The sequence below is a fragment of the Rhea americana genome, unplaced genomic scaffold (genome assembly GCF_003343005.1).
Source record: "Rhea americana isolate MKP2758 unplaced genomic scaffold, rheAme1 scaffold_5, whole genome shotgun sequence".
NCBI classification, from domain to species: domain Eukaryota; kingdom Metazoa; phylum Chordata; class Aves; order Rheiformes; family Rheidae; genus Rhea; species Rhea americana.
In genome coordinates this window covers 2,519,409-2,539,846 of record NW_028186645.1, presented here as the reverse complement: position 1 = coordinate 2,539,846, position 20,438 = coordinate 2,519,409, and the positions used below count along the sequence as shown (strand labels likewise).

The 20,438-nt window shown below is 44.2% G+C and overlaps 1 protein-coding gene across 1 annotated transcript in view; it reads right to left on the bottom strand.

Moving 5' to 3' along the window:
* Positions 1–5,132: 5,132 nt before the first annotated feature.
* DEGS2 (delta 4-desaturase, sphingolipid 2) overlaps positions 5,133–20,438 on the bottom strand; it is a 15,672-nt gene continuing 366 nt past the window's right edge. The window contains exons 2-3 of the mRNA XM_085317644.1: positions 11,242–11,984; positions 5,133–5,380 (exon numbers count right to left, since the gene is read on the bottom strand). Coding sequence (XP_085173770.1) covers positions 5,234–5,380; positions 11,242–11,984 — 890 coding nt within the window. The 3' untranslated portion in view covers positions 5,133–5,233. The remainder of the gene's footprint in view (positions 5,381–11,241; positions 11,985–20,438) is intronic.

Genomic DNA, 20,438 nt, shown 5'->3' with positions numbered 1-20,438 from the left:
TCGGTGCCTGTAGTCAGGCTGTTCGGCAACTTTTTCCTGAGCTATGTGAAGCGCAGTGGTTGCTGCTCTTCTCAAGACATCGCTGACSATCCCACACTTTCAGCCTTAGCTCCTGCACCTCATCTCCTATCCTCATTTAAAAAAAGCAGCCCCTTCACCTGCACTTTTAAGAGGGTCTAGTAGATAAAAGGGAGGTGTTTATTCAGAACAAGACTACTGAAGGCATTCAGACATTGCAGCCAGAGCAAGCTGAAACCTCTAGCAGAACACTGGCGAACTGGAGGCTTAAGGGAAGTCRTTTGTTAATATTTCACATTTTGCAGTCCTTGGTGAGCTTTATTTCAATCAAACTGAAGTTCAAGATGGGTGCACAGGACACAGCATCAGAGTGGCTGAACACTTTACAGCGTGCACCACTCATTTTTCTAGTCATACAATCTTTTGAGAGCACCATTCTTTCCGCCGAGCATAATCTTGGGGATTTCTGCTTGACATGGTTCAGTGTGCACTTTACAGGGCAGTATTCTTGATACCATCTCCTTGATAACCTTGTGTACAAGGTAAGAGATTGGAGCTCAGCTATTGAAATCACTCAAAAATTTTCCAAAATGCCTTGCCTTGCTTCAGGCCATCCTGAGGATTTCTTTTTAAAAGCCAGGCCCTGGGAACTGTTTCAGGTGCAAAGCTCAGCACAGGAGACCAAGGCAAGACAACTGCTGCTCACCTCCCACAGACATCATCGTAGAATGGTAAGAAGGTTGGAAGGGCCCTCTGGAGAGAGGTCTAGTCCAGCCCTCAGCGTAGCCCATACAGGGACTGAACCCTTGACCTTGGCATTAGCAGCACCACGCTTTAACCAACTGAGCTAAACCTGCCCCCACTGCAGAGGGCCATGCAGTGTTTTAGAGATGAACAGGCTCAAGCCAGCAGCAAGTATACCACGGGAAGAAGGGCTGCATGTGAGCAACAAGATACTAGGAGGGGAGTGGTGAATGCTTTGCCATTAGCTATAAAATTTTAATCTACTTTAGCTCAGATTGTGTGTGACTGTCCTTCAAAGCAACCCTATCTGACTTCTGGAAACAGCTCAGGAACTATTTTTTTTTCTCAGTATGATTATGCTGTAAATTAAATACAAGAAAAGTTATTTTATGGGAGAAACTTAAGTTTAATTCAGCTAAAGGTTCTGGAGCCTGAGTTCTGTTAGTCCTAACTAGCCAGATGCCAGCTTCCAGAGCAGAAGGCTAGAGAAAGGTTAGGTAGTGGGCCAGATTGCCATATCAGAAATGAGGCAGAAAGACGTGGCTGTGCAACACAGTACTGCAACACCTGGACCAAGAGAAAGAGCCTTTCCAGCCAGGAAKAATATAGCCAAGCATCAAAGTGTAAAAACTATAATGATCTATTGCATAATTCTCATACAATAGCTCAAGTGTTTCTTGATTATAAATCCATTTAGTGGGATACCTGGCAGTCACAAATACTTTTCAAAACTACTGCCTCTCAAATGATCACAAGCATGCAGTGAAACACTCCCATAATCTTAATTAAACTTCAGGAAGTTGGAGCCTGGCACAGTTCACTTTGCCTTGGAATGTGGCATTATGCCTAAGGTCAGTAATGACTGCACCTTGATCAGGCTAAGGTTGTATGTGCTATGTTCCTCTGCTAACATTAGCAACCTGCTGTAAATGCGTTGTTCTTACTTTCTTCTCTTACCTCTGCAGGCCTCATATAATTAAGATGCAATGAACTGAAGGTTGCATAGGGTCACTTAATAGCTGTAGGAGCAGAGGCCCAAGATTTGGGAGTTGGGGGGGGGGGGAACGAGGTGGGGGACTTGGCAGACCAGGAGAAGCAATAACATCTCAGCTGAATGCCAGCAGTTCACCTAGCGCTACCTGTTACAAACTGGTAAATCCACTCCTGACTATTTCGGCTCTGACCGCGCTAGTAAAAAGTAACAGGGCCAGAGATTAGCTGAGAACTGCTCTGCTACGARGTTACTTGCTCAGGTCTGTGCAAGTTTGGGCTGAAGCCACACACGATTCCTGGGCCCAGTTCAGGATCACCAGGAGCTGGAGACTGTACCCGGAGGTCACCCTTCTTGCCGGGGACGAGCGCTGAGCTGGATAAGCCAAGCTGCATCATCCTCGCCAGCCTGCAGGCCAGAGGGCAGGTCCTAGCAYAGCCAGTGCTTGGGTTAGTCCGAGCCTACGGCTCTGCCGACCGCAGAGGTGTACAACACGGTGGCGCTCTGCAGCGCAGGGGCACTGCCAGAGCGTTTCCCCGTCCCAGACACCCATTTAGTTTGTCCGGAGGCACACTCGCTGTGCAGAAGGGTGCCCCACCGGGGCCGCGCGGTGCCTGCCTAGCACAGCTGCACCATAAATCAAAAGGGCCGTTAGCCTCCCCTCCTGCCCATCATGTGGTTGTTTGTCCCTATCCACRTCTCACCTTCTTCCTCTTGCCAAAGCATTTGTGTGGTGGCACAGTGAAGGGGAAATCGAGGTTAATTTTTAAGCTAAAGCAGTAAAGCTMTATATAGCCCTCATGTTCTTTCACCCCAGACCCATTCACCGTGTGTTTACAAAACAGACAAACAAACAAACAAACAACTTCTGCCAACATCATTGGTAGCAACAAGGACAAGTGCCCAAGGAGAAGACAGGATCACAACTTTCTCCAGCAGCACCAACCTAAAGCACACATCAAAAGAGCCAAGTGACACTGCACATCTGCAAGCACCAGAAGTTTCAGCAACTTGAAATTCCCACTTTGATGGAGAGAGCAGAGCAGGGGGGCTGTGGTGCTGCCCAGGCATAGGAAGTTAGGCCYGGGACCGAAATGCTAACAGCAGGCCAAGAAAGCAGTGGCCAGCAGGCGTTACCCCCAGTGTACACAGTAGTCTCTGCATGAGGCTAAGCTGTGACTCTACCAGGTCACATCAGTGCCTGCATCACGGAGCAGCTGAGTAGGGGAGCTTCAAGGGAGTAATGTACAATAAAGTAYAAGGAAAAGTACAATAGTCAGAATGAGGAAGACAGCATAAACTTTATTATGGCTTTTATATTAACCTGCTAAAATTGTCCAAGAAAACTGAGGAATAGCTTGCTAAGGGCACAGGAAGTTCATCGTGGAGACCCAGCAGTGCTGGAGCAAACAGAAAAAAGTAAAGCTCCCTGAAGTGAGCATTGATGCAAAGTTAATGGAGTTCCCCCACCAAAGCTTTCCTTGGGGCACCTGAAGAACCAGTGAAGTCTGACATGTCAACAGAAGTCCTGTYCTTCCTCTCTGTTTCCAGAAATCTAGCTCACAGAGCAAAACTGTATCTGTAAATGAACCAGTATTCAGCCCCAGAGTCGCAAGGGATATTGCACCAAGCCTGGGTATTTACCCTACTGTCAAAATCAGACAGAAGAGGAAAAAGAAATGGAGCAGGAGGAACCAGAAGAGCTGCAGGCCAGCAGTTCTGCCTGTCGTACCAGCCAAACTAGCAAAAGGACAGAAGATGGTACTAGCATGACAATTTGACTCACTGAGTTCAGGGCAGGAAGGACAGAGACTGTGTTTATTGAGGAAATCGTGCGTCCCAGATCTAACAGAGCACTTAGCGGGACTAACAGGCACATGGAGTAATCCTCTTCTTCGCAGTATGAGTGGTTTTCCAGAAAAGAAAAAAAATATTTATCAAAACTCACAGACAAATTAAGCTGCCACAGTATAAGAGGATCCTTCAGCCCCTCTTTTAACCACTTTCTAAGGACAGAAATAGAGTGTCAGCTTTCCAAAGCAGAGGGGAGTTGTTAAACAGCATCTAAACTCCTCACTCCCAAGAATTGCTCGGTATATTCTACACAGAGCGTGCTTGGAGAAAAGGAGGGTGATTAAGGGTTTAAACAACCCGAATTGAGGACAGCCAGAAGCTGATGGTTCGAGAAGAGATGCAGGAAGATTTAACTATTCCACATGTTTAAAATGATAGATGAAGGTCAATGCCAATAGTGCAGAGTCAGACATTTGGGGAAAGAAACAACCCCAGCTGCATGTTCCAGGTACATCCCCCTAAGACTACCAGCGAGGGTTTTCATAGCTACAGAGTATCATGTGCTTCCCAAACGTCGAGTCACTGCTCCTCYGATCAGGGAGCAAAAAAGTTGCAACTATTCTGAAAGCAATTAGGAACAAACATCCATAATATACCTATGTCTGCAGTGGCACATGACTCCTATTCAGAAAGAGAGGGAGAATAAGAGTATAGAGAGAAAAGAAAGCATACAGAGAAGAATAGAGAGAAACAAATAAAAATACAGAGAAAAGCAAGAAAGATGATCAGAAATATTAACACTTTTTTTTTGCAGGCAGCAATTAAAATTAGACTCTTTCCATCCTGAAAAGGGCTTCTGATGGTGAAAACTGTGAGGAACATGAAGGTATGAATACTGCTGAAAATAYGACTAGGAAAGAACTACTCACAATTCCTCACAACCCAAGTTATGGTACCTCCAATTAACTGATCAGGCAGCATGCTGCAGACAARAGTTTTTCTCCACATCACAGTTCAGCTGTGCCAATAAGTTACAGTGACTATTGGATCCCAAGAATAGAACTGAATTCATGAAAGGTTTAGAAAAAGTCCTGGAATCAAAGAATATGTTCTAAAATAATGACTAAAATGACATATTCTATTTCGTATATTGAATCTTAACTACCAGCCATTGTCAGAAGCAAGATAGTGGATTAGACAAGATTTTGAGCTAAAAGTACCCTTGAGTTCTCACAGAAGGTATAACTTACTACTGCATGCCAGGCCTCCCTGCTTGCACGGTCCTATGCATGCAAAGTAGGTATATCTAAGCTGGTCTGAAGAGAAACAAGCCCAAAAATACACACACACACAGAGCACTCTCCTTTGCAGACCAGGGCAAAACTCAGCATTAGACACGCTTAGCCCTGGACAAGGAAGTTAATCTTAAATCTAGACCAGAGATTTGCATAAGCATAGCTCTCTCTAATCTAGTTTCTCAGTGTTACATAAACAAATARCCTTTATTTAAAAGTATCAATATACTAAAATAGTGCTTGCAATTGCATCGTGGTGACATTTCTTCGAGGGAGACATTGGGCCTGTAGAGATGCTATTTCAGCATAYACACACACATCCTTCTACCACGCAGAAAACTCAACTCATTCAAACAAACGAACAAAATGCAGTGCAGCAGCTGGAACTATTCTATAAGCTTTCTTTTGCCAGTTTGCATAGTCTTTTAACCCTTGAATAAGGACCAATAGTGTCATCAAAAACAAATGACCAAAGAACTCGAATCCAGGACTGGTGGTATGGGAGGTTATCATAATATTCTGCTGCAATCTTCTTCACCTGGAAGAGCAAGAGAGAGACAGAACAGGGTAGTTAGCTGTACAATGTCAGGTGTGTTCAGCAGTCCCRTTCAGATCAGACAGCACCACCATAAGGTAAAGTTACCTGTTAGTGCATGTGAGCTTCTGAAGTTCAGCCAAACCAAGATATACTTAAGTATATTTGGATACTTCTAAGCAGAGTTCTGCAGTGAGTTTTGCTTCACAGTATTTGCAAGATGATGGATTTCTGCATTTGAATTAGTTAGAATCAAACTTTTCTCTCATTTAGGAAGTGGAGGAATCTCCACAATGAGATAAGTGACCTATTTTATAAATTGCCAAGACTCCCACACACACTATTTAAATCACTGTTTTCCACTTGCAGTACTAGCTGCTGAGGGCTTCAGGTGTGAGGGTTTGTGCCAACTAGGAAAATACCAAAACCAGCCTTGAAAACAGGTGGGGTTTTTCCTCCTTTCTGCTACCAGGATGCACAGCTGAGAGGCAGGTTCCTCCACCAGACAGAGGAGATGGGAGGTGGGAGGGCTGCTCTTCTCAGTCCAGTGTTAAAACTGCCTAAGATTCATTATTAGATCATGAGTCTAATAAAATTTTATCCCTGTTAAAAACCCCAGGTTTTAAAACTGCTGCCATCACAGAAGCATTGTGTATTAGYGGTGGTGGCAGCAGTGTTTTCAGTAGAAGCAAAGATTGAACCCAGAAGTCACAGAGGTTTCAAACCTGGCAGGTTAAGGAGACTATTAGGATTCCTGAGTTACCAGTCATCCCTGTTCCTACCTCCAGCTTGATACTCCGCTTTTTGAGCATGCTTGATGACAGCAGCAGCAACAGAGTCTGTTAACTGCGGTACATTTGCACAAAATCTCCTCAGGCGTTGTTTTATGAGCGCTCCACCTCCTAGACAAACAACGTTCTCCCCAGGACGCTCCATCCGAGAGCCGTTTGTCTTGCGGGACAGCACGGCTTATCGCTTTAAAAACCCTGCAGAATTTTAGAGCCAGCTCCACCGAGCACAGCAGAGGTTTGCAGTGAAGGTCAAAAGAGTTGCATACAAATGGCCACCTGGGCGGAGGGGACGAGGCAGATCCCGAGGTTTGACGGGGAAACCTTAACACAGCATTTGGCCTGCTTGCGAAAAGGCAAGAATCGCAGCTGAAGTTAAACTGTAAGCCAATACTACCTGCTGCTAGCCGCACCGCTAATGCAACCTCTAGAAGATACTTCCTGCGACAGAGCTTGTGTAACGTACACGGGGCTCAAGAGCTTTTACTCCTGTACCTGGGAACAAGGTCTCAGGTAGTGACTGCGCCTTCTGGCGCATGAGGTTAATTCAAAGCGACCCCAGGGAGGAAGCAGGATAAAAATTAGCAGAGAGGCCGGTGTTTGCAATCTGTCTATGCCAGACACAGCAGTTTTGGCACCTTGAGCAAACCTGGGCGGCAGACTAGTCTGGGTATGGTGCTGAAGAGCTGAGGTGCGCACGACATGCGAGTTCAGAAACTTGCACGTAAATATACGTCATACAGTCATTCTGCAGTGGCATAACAGATTTAAAGGAGACGTCCCAAATACATCCCCAAAGGAGGCATTTATTATTTAATAATTAAGATAAGCGATATACTCGGTACTGAATTTTGAAGATCACCCACACTGCATTTTGGAAGCAGGGGGCCTGGCCAAGATCAGCATGCTGCTTGCCAGCATTAAGTGGCTGAGGACTTGCTGGCCAGGTGTGTTGTTTTAGCAGCTCGCTGCAGAGCAGAGCAGCAGCTCTTTCTGAACGAGACTGTTGGTACGGAAAGCAAAGATTATGACCAGGGTCTTGTAAAGACTAGATAACCTGTGTCAGCTGCTATACAGTAAATCGCACCTAAAGCAGCTGTTTGCTCCTGTCCTTGTTTTACTTTGTGCCCAGCAGCATGTTATACAGGAATTCAAGTGGCATTTGCACCTGACACAGCTTCCTGGCGCTCTGAGCAAGGAAACTGCACAAGCTGTGCAGAAACAAGGGAGGGGAAAAAAATAAACCACAATGACATATTTTTGGCAAAGGAATGGGGAAGAGGAAAAATTTAATGGATGCAGTTAAAAGAAGGGTGACATCTGAAAGGTTTTCTTATGAAATTCACTAGTAAGTTTGTTAAGTTTTTGTTTATTTCCATTGTGTTATCACACAGGAGGAAAAAAATTAAAAAAGATAAAAGTGCTTTCTCCTTGACAATGGATGAATACAAAAGTTTCCTGGCAAAAACTACTTTATTGTTATTTGTTTCAGCACCTCTCTGTACAAACAAAATTACCTCAAAGATATCAGAGAGTTGAGGGAGCAGGGAGTCATTATTTTTAATGTAGATTCCCTCTTAAAATACAGTATTAAACTACCTTTATTAAGAATGCTTTAGGCTGGATAAGCCAGCCTTCATCTTGTATTCTGGGCACTGTACAAAACCTGTGGGTGAGTTTGCAGGTAGCAGTTTTTGCAGCCAGTGTTACCATCATCTCAAGGAAAGCAATACTATGACAAAGCACTCCTGGATCCTACTCCTGACTTCCCCCTCAAGGTCTCCATGTTGCATTGGATATAGTCCATCTGCTTCAACTCCTCCCTTCCTTCMCAGTTCTTCCCACTGGGAATCTGGACTATCCATATACACAAAAATTGTGGGTCTTAACTCATTGCTGGATTTTGATTAGAAAATGTCACAGAGAGATAATGCAAGTATAAAGCCTGGTATTTTTAGGCTTTGCTGCAGGTAGGTCAAGGTGACAAGTAACAAATCACAACTTTTAGACTGAAACCTTGCTGCTTATTTTGTGCTTCTATGGCATAGCAACAGGACTCTCATCCTACTAGGAGCCCCCCCCCCAGTATATTATCAGAAAGGCACAGAAGTTATACACAATCTAAGCATTTGCTCACAGTTTTTATAGCAAATTTGTCCTGGGGTTATACAGGAACTAGAGATCTTTATGACAGGAAGCTGAAGGATAAAATTTAAAATGCTAGAAAGCGTACTATGGAAATTCCCTAAATTCTTCTTGATTTGGGGTGGGATGGGGTGGAAAAACACCCAAGCTGGCCTTCCTGGACATCATAGGGTTAATGAAATCTGCAATTCAAAAAGGGTACATCTACCATGTTTTCCAGTCTTGTCTGGCTAATAAATCTGGCTTCATACCTTGCTTTTTCATTTTCCCACAAGCTTAATGAATAACCAGTTTGCCTCTGGTAACAGTCCAGTTTTTATTGTGGTTCGCAGGAAGAGTAGCACATTCCTCTTCATTCTCCCTTCCCCTTTCACCATAAGTACATCCCACCCTTCAGATAACAAAGAATGGATCTTTTTACTCATTCAATAAAGAACATAATATTTTATGGTTATAAAGCTTCATGCAAAGACGAATCTAATGTGCTGCTAGTAGATTCCAGTCTACTGATACATTTTTAGAGCAGGCTCTTCACTCCAATGCTGAATTTCATGCTCTCTTGTGTAATCTCTCGTTATACTCGTGGGACAAGTTGTGACCGCACACTCATTTCGCTCATCTTTAATATCTAAAAGCACAACCTAATTAGTCTTGCTTCCGATCTGTCACATTCCTAGGGTACAGGTCTTTTCAGTGGCAAACATATTACTTGGTACATACTGAATGAGCCATCTATAACAGAGGACAAAGCTGAATGTACCTTTCTGATAAGCAAGCGGAAGATCCATTACTTTCCAAGCTCAAGATCCAGTTATTTTCCAAGTCTATTTCTCCCATGGCCCCAGCTATGCATAACTGAGTAAGGACCTTGTTTCCATTTTATGCTCACTAATATTTAGACAAAAAAGCAGCTGTACCTGAGAGGTCATCCRTGTTAGACAAATTAACTATTAGAAATCTGAGTGCTGTAGCTTTAAGATCTGAAAATCTAAACTTTAATTCCTTTAAAGTGAAGGATTTGCTGGGAGGAGGGCAAGGGGTTGTTTCTACATCTACCTGTTATGAAGTTCATATATCAGAACTGTACAGAGAAAATCTGTCCCCATACTTCCTTCCACCAAAGAGTTAGAGAATTTTTCTTCTTGATTTGTGGAGAAGAACAGCCTGCTGTTTTAATGGAGTAAGGACTTTCTACAGTAGCTGTTTTGCCAAGGGATTTCCTCTTCATAATAGATTGTCACTTGTAACTGATCATTTGTCAAAGACTTGGAGTTTTCCATATAGTTCTGTCCCATAACAATAATTGATGAGCCTTGTATCTCACATCTCCTCCTCCAGTAGGGCAGGTCTCACCTGCCCCACAGCTTGAAACACATGAAGGCAAGTCCTTGAAATTCAACGAACAACTTCATCCTCATCACACAAGAGGGCAGACACTTTCAGCTGCCGCACTGCCTCAAGGAATTAGGCTAAACTATTCGTAATGTGGGCAGGGAAGAGCTTTTCAGGTCTCATTCTGGCCTGGAGCAACAGTCCCAGCAAGTTCAACAAGTCATTCATTTCCTTTGTGTAAGATACAGTGCTAACCTCCTCCTCTTCTTGCATTTACATTTTAGTAATCTAAGTATCTAAGCATCTCTAACAAGTTTGAACATCTGAAACTAAAGCTCTGTCCATACGCTTCCTAGATGAGTGATCAGCTCTATGAACGCTGGGAGCGCCTGACAGGAGACCTTCACACGTAAACGTTGGTTGCTTTATGGAGTGCTTTGTCTCCCACCAGCAATAGCCATGTTCTCCAGGACAGATCTCCAGCAGTAAACCAGGGTATGTTAAAACAGAATTGAAGGCTATATAGATGTTCCTTGTGCTCTTCTACACCACAAGATCTCTTCTTGCATTAAATCTCCTCTCAAACAATGTTTCTGTGATGAAGAACATAAACTCATTAAAGCAAGATTCCCAAACCTAGTTTGCCTGGATATATTGCCATAAAGGAGGTATTCTGTGTTACACAGCAGTTGGGAGACCACAGTTCCTGAACTTCAGCCTCCTCAGCTCTAGGAGGACTTCATGAGGATGTTGCAGTAGTAGCTCCCAACTTTGCATCAGACCAGAGACAGAAGATGTTTCCTGTCTAGTGTGCCAGACAACTGGTGTGTAGGAGTAATACTTCGAAGTCACTACCTCTAACACTGTGAGAATCGCTGTTAAAGAACTCCTTCCTGTATTAGAACCCAAAAGAGCAGCTATAAAACCATCCCCGGACAGCTGGACTTTGCAAATTTGATTCCCACAACCTATAAAAAGTAAATATAAAGTGGCTTGATTTCCAAAGGAGGAAAGCCATAGAGTATTCTCAATGGCAGACCAGACACCTTCAGCTTCTGTGGACAGAGCAGCAGAACTAAAACAGGTCGTACACAGTGATGTTATTTTCCGGGGGTGTTATTTGTGTCAGGTTGGAACATGCCCCAGTAATCAAGTCATCTCAAAAAACAGAAGAACTATTGCTTGGTGCTATGTGTATAGCTAACACATTGATCATCGGACAGATTTCAAGTAATGATTGTCTCCTGTCTTAGTTCAGATGGGCCTTTAAAATTTCAGCTAACCCAATTTGGGGGTAGGGGAAAGAAATGGAAAAATTTAGACCATTGTTGCCTCCAACAACAATCTTATGAAAGAGATATTACTCAAGCTCCCCAAGACAACTAAATTCTCATTTCCTTCAAATAAACAAAATACTATAGCAGTTTGGCAGCCATTTCTCTCAATCTTCTGGTTAAAAAGAAAGAATCAAATCCAAAAMCCTTTTTTCTTTTTTTAAGAATGGATCCATTGCTATGATTTAGAACGATTTCTCTGAAATAGTTGAAAAGTTTTTATAAATACCCAATTCACTTTTRGGTGAATGGATGCTGTACTCACCATTGGCAGCTTGCATCCAGGAATGCTGGGGAAGTCATGGTGCTCCATGTGGTAGCCTACATTAAAGGTGAGCCAGTTCAGAGGTCCATAATAAGAATATGTTTCATATCCTTTTAAGAACATGTAGTGTTCTGCTATAAAGTGCCCAGAAATGGGATGTAAACCCATGCAAAGAATTGTACCTGCTATTAAGTAAATAATAGGTTTGAGCCCCCAAAGGTAGTAGATTATGAGGTCTACAGAAAACTGTACAATAGCATTAAAAATTTCCATCTGGGTTATTGCTTTGGGGTTCACATACAGTGGTCTCAGACTGTAGAACACAGGTTGGAGGAAGAGCCAAAGCAGCTTCCGAAGTGGCGTACAGAAGAACCAGCCTTCAAAGTCTGTGGGAATGTCGACGTCCAGGGTGTCCCCACCAAGATATCGATGATGGTCGATGTGATATTTCTTGAAGGAGGCAGAGTAAGGAATTCCAACAGGCAAGTTGGCAAACACTGCAAACCATCGGTTCAGCTTGGCCTGCTTGTTCCCAAAGGCAACGTTGTGTGAAATATCATGGATGGCTAAGGTCAGTGAATGGTTGATGCATCCCCCAAAAGCATAAGCCCAGAAGAAAATCCATTTCCAGGATAAGTCTTTCACCAAGTAGCATGCTAGAAACTGCACAAAAACCATTCCAGATACAATCCACTTTAAATGTATATCTGGTCCCATCAGAGCCTTGATCTCTGGATATTTGGCTAAAGAGAAAAAAACACAGAAAAAATAATTAACTTTCATTTAGGCATACACAACCGTCGCTGGTGTACTCTAGTTTTACCACTCTGAGTCTGAGGCCCTAGTTTTATAAATGGCAGTTCCGGGGTTASCACAGGGAAGGTTTTACTGATGAACAGGCCCCAACTCCACTCCCGTGTCGTGTCCTGTTGAGATACCTATAGGCTGATCCTACTGGCTGCCAGATGGCATTGCATACCTTCATGAAGATCAGTATTAGTCATTAGCCAACGACCACTCAAACTGTAAGAAGTGCCCTCTGTCAGGTTTTTGCTCTTTTTTTTCCCCCCAGTCTAAATGTTATTTTCTACAGAAGGGATATAGCAACACTGCGTATAGATACTGCTTTCTTTGTAACCCTCTTCACACTTTCATTTCAGACATACTAGCWGGGGAAGAGGGCTGAACAGCAGGCACCCCAAGTGTTTCTGTGTGGTTACATGACAACTCCAGCATTAAAATATATATATATATATATGTATGTATGTATGTATGCATGTATGTATGTATGTATTTGAGTATTCATCAGTGCCTACATCACACATCGGTCTTTGCACAGAACACCAATGGTATTAGCAGGCARTTAGAAAATACACAAGTTTTTCTATGTTCCCATTCATTAGCCTGTTCCTGAGGCACTCAACAGGAACAGGCACAAAAATCACACAGATAATCATGCTGCAGCTTCAATGCATTTTCACAAAAACCGTGCAGATACTACATCAGAGAAATAAGGGYTAGGCTTACCCGACCTGACCTACCACTCATGTCAGTACAGGACCAACTTGTTTTTGTTGGCTATTCACTTGTTCTTTTAAGGAAAAGGAAATACACAGAAGCACAGCTTATCTTCTGGGTGTATTTCCTTGCTTCAGGTCTCTTCTTTACAAACACACAATTCTCACTTCCACTTTTTACTCTCACATGAGTTTTCCCACATTTCTATGGCCTCTACCTACCTACAGATCTCCTTTTACTCATACTCTATATGCCTCAATTAATATAATTTACACAGATAAGGCTGGAGGACAAGTTGCTCAGTCTGGAGCCTGTAGTTATACGGTGTACCCCTAGATGTTTGATAAGCCTGAATAGAAAAGTAAATGTCATCTGACGATCACACTATGGTGTGCACACAACTGCATTAAAAGCAGGTTATGATTATTTGCATGCATGCAGCTGTAGATACTGTAAACATTASAGACAATACACGTAACTGCACGTGACCTTGCAAGCAGTGGTACCGGCTGGTGCTGAGGGCAGGATGYGGAGTTTTTTACAGAAATGAGCCCCGAGAAGTTTACAGCAGTTGAGACAGATGCAGCATTGTTTAAGGAAGTGGGCTGCTGCAGTCATGCTCTGCAACTACACCAACAACTTTTGAGCTCGCTGGCCCAGTTCAGCCAAGCTTGGCAGGAGATAGAAACAATAAGGATTAAGTGTTGTGAAAGATGAGGAAAAAGGAGATACTCTCAGTTGCTCCTCTCGCAAGGCCAGCTGGGGAAAAAAATCACTGCTAGGAGCATTCAGGTGGGAGAGAGATTTTGTAAATGACAGAAAAGCTCTAGTAAACACCCACATATTTTTTAAAGTCAGTCAAACTTTTTAAAAAGCATCTCTAGCAAACATAGATTTCCTTGGTTTTGATGCTTCTGAAATTACAGTTTTCACGTTAGAAATGCTAACATGCTAGAAATTGTTCTCTTACACCTAGACAAGCACCAAAGTTAAGTCCCAGGTATGGGATATCCACCCTAACAGATAACTTGATACAATGACCTGGTTAGAAAGTCTGTGGCAGAAACATCTTGTATGCAGGTTTGTTTCCTGCTTAGGGACATCCATCTGAAAAGCAGTCATGCAGTCAGGAGAGGTAAGTTACTGCAATTACCAGACCAGCCACTGAAGAGATGCATAGCAACCAGACCTGTTCCTCAGTGTGGTCAAGTCCAAGTCATTTCACCCCCCCTCCTCACCCCCAAAAAAAAAAAAAGAAGAAAAAGAAAAAGAAAGGAAAAAAGAAAAAAAAGACAAAAAAAGACACACTTTTTTTTTCCTTTTAAGAGGGAGAGGAAACTAAGCACAGGATGCTTTACACTAGCTTGAGAACACTGATGGTTTTGGATATATATGTCTTTGTTGGGGCTAACAAGGATTGCAGATCAAATTAAAGAGATTTTGGAGCAGTAATTGCTGATCAGTTAAGCAGCAGCAGGAATATCTGGAAGTATGGCTGGTTGTGGAAGCAGTGCAGGTAGGTTGCATTTATCAGAAGTGACAGTTATTAAGTTACTTGTTATGATTTAATATTAAATTCAACATGATTARCTCCTCTCCAGCAATAAATTTTGGTATAATAGTTAAACCAAAATGCTGTGTCTGTGTATCATTAACACTGATAAATGTTTCCTGTTCCCCTTGCACAAAGAAACCTCAGGGAAGCTGACAGGTGGGTTGTTCAGCTCACTGGAGGCTGCAAACCCTGCTGAYGGAAGAGGCTGCCAGAGACCTTTTTGTTCATGCAAAATGTTGAACTGTTTCAAAACCCAAGACCAAACATGCTTTGGTGGGACAGCTCAGATGCAGCTGTCCTGATGACTGCGGTTTATATATATCATGCTAAATACACAGATATGGTAACATAAATATGTATCTCATTTCTGACTTGTGAACACATCTTGAAGTTCAGCGAAGATATCCATGGCAAGCAAAATGCAGCACTTGCCAGCAAAAGACCGGGCGAACCCTGCGGGCTGCTGCGACGAGTGTCCGCAGGTGACAAGCGGGGCTGTGCAAACCATGCAATCGCTGCCGGCCACCTGCGYGTCTCAGCGGCAACAGAGAATCGGATCCAGGGCTACCGTGCAGAACTGAGCTAGGGCCCATAAAAACCTCCGACAAGGACACATTAAAGACCACCTTTGTTTCCTATGCACTGCTAGCATAAACGAGCACATACATATACTTTACACAAACTGCTATCTACTCTCCACTCTCGAGACTGTTAAAGTTTCACRTTAAGAGGCATCTGAGCAGAGACTTTTATTGTACTGCTCTTTCCTGAACCACTTTTATTTTGACCTTCCTGAGTATTTTTCCATTATAACAATGACCGGCTTCTGTGCGGTCAGGGTCCATCACTTGCAGGTGAGGGCTGCTACATGAAGATGGTTATACAACAGCATTTATAGAGAGATCTTTATTATCCACCATCATGGCATGGAGCAGGATAAGAAACAGGAAAAAAAAAACAAAACAAAACAAAACAAAACAAACGCTCGGTAATTCCAGACACAGAGGGGGAAAAAGACAAAGAAAAAACATAAGGGTACATGACCACACAGGACCAGGATTTGTCCATCATGGTACAATGGGACCAGGAGAGCTCCAGCTACTCTGATGCCTCCACAGCACATTATCCAGCTTCCAGTGTCCTGGGAAAGGCTGCTAGCTGAGCCAGGAAGACAGCTTATCCGTGTGCGCTGCTTCCGTTTATCAAGGCAGAGCCACAGTATTGCAATTCRAAGGGTGGAGATACTGCTGCAGAGGCACCGGAGCGCAGAGGCCTGGCTCTCCTCTCTCCAAGGCCAGCTCACAGCCAAAGTAGCTGCAAGCACTTCCATAAGGTACGTAGCTGGAGCTATTCAGTTCTGCCCGACCCAGCCCAGCTCCACCATCTCTATGCCATGTTCCCAGAGCAGCTGAAAAGTCCGCTGCGCGGGTGAAATGAAGTCATTCCCCACTGTTCTGACAGCGTGGTTGAAAGAACAGCAGTCACGAAAGACCAAACGTTGGAAAAAATTTCAGAYGCAGCCTGTGATTCTGAAAATGCTCAGTTTACTGAATTGATGTTCCACTGGGATCACTCTGTTGTCGTGTGTAAACACCAGGCACTTTTCTAGAGGCATGCCTCATTATAAAAGTCTACTGCCAAATTACTCTGACTACATGCATTTTTTCCCCCGTTGCTCCTTTCTGGAGATCTGACACACTGCACCACATCCTTAGCACTGGAGCTCTCCAAAAACATAAAGGCAGTAGAGTTTTTAATGAGCAGCGGTGCCCAAAGCCTTGAGAAGCTTGTAGTAACAAAACAAATTTCTTCATGTTCCTTTATTTTAATCACAACTGCAGCAGACGCGTATAGTCAGAGTGGGAACAGCATTCAGTACAAAACTTTCAGAAGGCCTATCAAAGAGGAGAAAAAAGTCTCTGCGATGGCACTGTCCTGGACTATGTCCTGTTAGTYGTGAATCCCTGCCAAAACAAACAAGAGGCACCAGGCACAGGATGGCAGCTCTCATACCCTACACCCTGTGCTGGCGCTGGCTTTTGAATCAATAAGAAAAGGAGGGGGGAAAAAAGAAAAAGAAAAATCCAGTCAGTTCTCTGACATGATGGTACCTTGTTTTTTAGCAGCTTAGCTCACGAATATACTCATAACTGCTTTAAATTGTGCAGCACGTTTGAACTGTATTTAATCGAAACCATACACAAGCCAGGACAGTAGGAGGACACACAAGCGGAGCAGAGCACGCACAACMAAACCCTCAGGTTTGGCATGGTCTCCTCCCCCCTCTAGTTTTTAAACTAGTAAGAAACCCTTTTAACCGACTAAACTGAAGAGTTACACTCCTGCCACGTGAGGACAAGGAGCTTAATCCTCCGCTCCCCATGCACAAGCTCCCAGGTTGTTCTGTGCTCTCCCAACAGACCCAGGTCACTCGGCGGCGAGACACCCTCCTTTCCCGGGGCGGCCGCTGCGCCCAGCACCGGAGGCGGCACGGCATCGCCCGCCACCGTGACGGCAGGTAGGACTGCGCTTGCTTACTAGCTAATTAGGAGTGAAGACATGTAGGAATACGAAGAGAGCTGCCTGCTCGCTTCCTGCTCCCTCTGAAACCAAACCTGCGACACGCAGCAAGCTGAAACCTTCAGTTGCGCTGATTTTAGTACACTGTCGGTAGGAAACGGCAAGCACCTCAGCCATTGACTTTCTGCTCAAATAATTTATGCCATAGGCAATCCCCTTAGGGAGCTGGCAGGAGCGCGGGCAGCAGCTGCTCCGACTGCCCGCGGCGCGGAGCGCGCACGCCGGGGCGGCAGGGCCCCCTCGCGCCGCAGCGTCGAGGGGAAGCGCACCCGGCTTCCTCACCGGAAGCACGTGCGATTCACAGCTCTGGCTCTAGCCTTGGCTAAGGAGATCTGTCTCGTGCATGTTTCAGTAGGCACGATTTATCAGAATTTTCATAAATGTGAGTTGTAAACAGGCCACAGAAGGAGCAGCTGTAAGAACTGGTACTCTCTAAATAAGTGAGCAGAGCTCGCGTTGGCTGAAATCTATTACACCCAGAATTCAGCTAGATGAAATAAATAAAATGAATTTTGCCCTTTTGATTTGGTCCCCCATCCAAGCAGATAAACTTTTCACATACAAGCTGCTTACAGAATTTCCCCTCCAAAATAACTTGCCAAAGCAAAYGAGTGCTTCTTTAAGGATCTTACAAAACAAGACATTTTCTGACCAACCTACAGTAATTTTATAACATTAGATCCAACCCACATCACAAACAAGACATCATTCCTCTATGCGGCAACATATTGCTCATTGCTTGTATTCRGAAAACGGCAAATATAACTATTCATTGTGTGCTTATGGTGTTACCAGWACCTGAGAAAGGAGTTTTTCTTCTTCTCTCAAGACTGAGAAAACCCAGCACTTCCCACTGTGTGCAAGTCCCACAAGTGCTTTAATCCAACAGATCCTTATTGCTACTAGAGGTAGAAATTCTAGTTTTATTAGAAGCACAAATCCCCTCTACCTTTATACCTAGTCACTCACTGTGCCTGTTACTAACAGTAACATTTGTGTAACTGCACCATAAGGCTAAGTAGATCCAGGTGAAAAGCTTCCCTCTGCTGAATTTTCAGCCAGGTCACCTCCCCAGTGCCGCTCACCGCAGAATTACACAAATCTTGCTTCTGACATCAGAYGGTAACAGACTTTTCATAAACAAGAAGATGAGAAAATACAGCCAAAATAATTTTATTTCAAAAACTGGAAAGCACAGATAAGATGATCAGGACCAGGGTCAAAGCGTAAGCTTGGCAAGAAATCCCCTTTGTATCTRAGAGCCAGCTGGCACCTAGATAGTACCAAGCACAAGGGAAATTTTGTTTAAGAGCAAGGTACTACAGAACGAACAGATAAGAGACAGGGAAGTATTACCTCTTCCTTGTGCAAAATGTAGATCTGTTTGCTGGTATACCTACATCAGTTGGGAATCACATCCCTCGTAAGCTCACCTATTGCAACAAAATCCTAGCACAGGCTTCCAGCCCACCCAGTCRATACACACATTGCACAGCTCTGGGGATGATCATCTGTCCGGAGACCACTCTTGGGTGATGTGCCAGGGCAACAACCTAAGAATCAGCATGACAGCTACAGCCAAAAACATACTTTCAACAACCTGAACTTAAAAAGATCTCCCTAACTTGCAGAGGAATACTTCTCATTCAGGCACTTTGTCATTGCCTACAGGAGAAGTCACAGACACCTTGGGCGATGAACTCTCCAGCCAGGCTATGCAAATTTGTGATAGTCCATTATTAATACCCAGATACTCTTTAGAAACGTATTAGGACAACAGTTTAAGGAAATACTGCATCTATAGAAAGAGCTGCCTTACACAGTTGTCAGTTTGTCCATAATTAAAAATTAAMCATCAGGAAAAATATTTCCATTTAAATCCACTTTGATATGTTCAAATGTACACAAGATTTATGCAGCACACTGCAGCTCAATAGAGACTAGGCGCTTTGGTAAATACCCAGTCAGGGGGGTTGCTGGCCCTCAGGCTTTGAATGATACAGTGACAGTGATTATACCAATGCTATATGGGGTATTACAATACTCTCAGCAGCTAATAATTTYGGTATTCATGAACCACTCTGCCTTGCCAGACATACCACAGATCATTCTACSCCCATTGCCCATACCTCTATCTCCATTTCCACTGCCTCGGCCTCTGCTCCCACAGCTGGAAAAAGGGAGCTCAGGGAAAGGAGAGGGACCTTGAATCCAGTTGCTCTTTTTTAACCTAAAGAAAGTAGGGACAGAGCCTCTCCAGCTACTTAGCTGATAGGTCCTACTACCTTGCAATACAACTTTCATCAGGGGCTAAAGTCCCTACTCCTATGGTAGGACTATAAAAGCAAGAGATTAGCAAGGGGAAACCCAGACCCAGACCCACCACACACCAAAACATAGTCCCCTTGACTGAAAGATCAGTAACATCATTTTATACAGTCATGTACCACTATTATATAGGAAAAGAAATATTTTTTTTGCTGGATATTATACAAAGCCAGACTAGCCTATTCTACCACCATAACTGTAATAGAAAGGTTTTCGTAGTTTAGACCAACCCAAGATTAATCTATTAATTGTATTAGTTACTAGTTATTCTCATAACTAGCCTAAAAAAAACCACCCCACAAATCCTCAAAACCTGAAAAAACAGAAGTAAAAACCTGCTTGTGCACCATATTCACATACACAGTTAAATGCTGCCTGAACAGCACAAAAATACAAGATAAGACTCTATTTTGCCAAGACCCTTGCCTTGTCACTGGGACAAGGCAAAAAAAGATTATTCTATTACATTCTTCTGGCTTTGTATCAAGCACTCATCCATATCCTCATTTGATTTATTGCACTACCAGTATACTCCGAAAATTTGCAACCTCCTCTGCGCTGACTTGACAAGCAGAGTAGTAGTGCTCTTTGAGCTGAATGAGGAAATAGTCTGAAAACAATTAACACTAAAGAAAATCTCAAAGTACCTTTTATTTGAGAAGAGATGAAATTCTACATTAAAAAAAAAAAAAAAAAAAAAAGTATTTCCAATGGGTTTTCAACACTAGGCATGTTGAATTGTATAAATCTTCGAGGAAACACGTTGGTTTGGGGAAGCGCAGGACTCCGCACTCACAGATCTGCCTGGCGGGTCTCTGCCGCAGCCCCCGGCAGAGCGCAGCGCTCCGCCGCCCGACGGCGGCCGCCGGCTCTCCGGGTCCCGTCCAGCCGGAGCGAATCGGGATTTAAATCCGCATTGGCGGAAGCGCTCCTCGCGGCTCGGATGCGCTGCCCTGCTCTTCCACCCCGCTGTCACTACCTCTAGCAGTCACTACCGCTCTGCTCAGCCGCGGGAGGAGGCTCGGCGGCTGCGGGACGAGTCGGCAGACGGAGCAGCCCCGGCGGAGCCGCCGTCCGGGCTGCCCGCAGCGCAGCTTGCCCCGGCCCTAGCGCCGTCGGGGGAGCCGCCCGGGCTGCCCGCAGCGCAGCCTGCCCCGGCCCTAGCGCCGTCGGGGGATCCACCCGGGCTCCCCGCAGCGCAGCCTGCCCCGGCCCT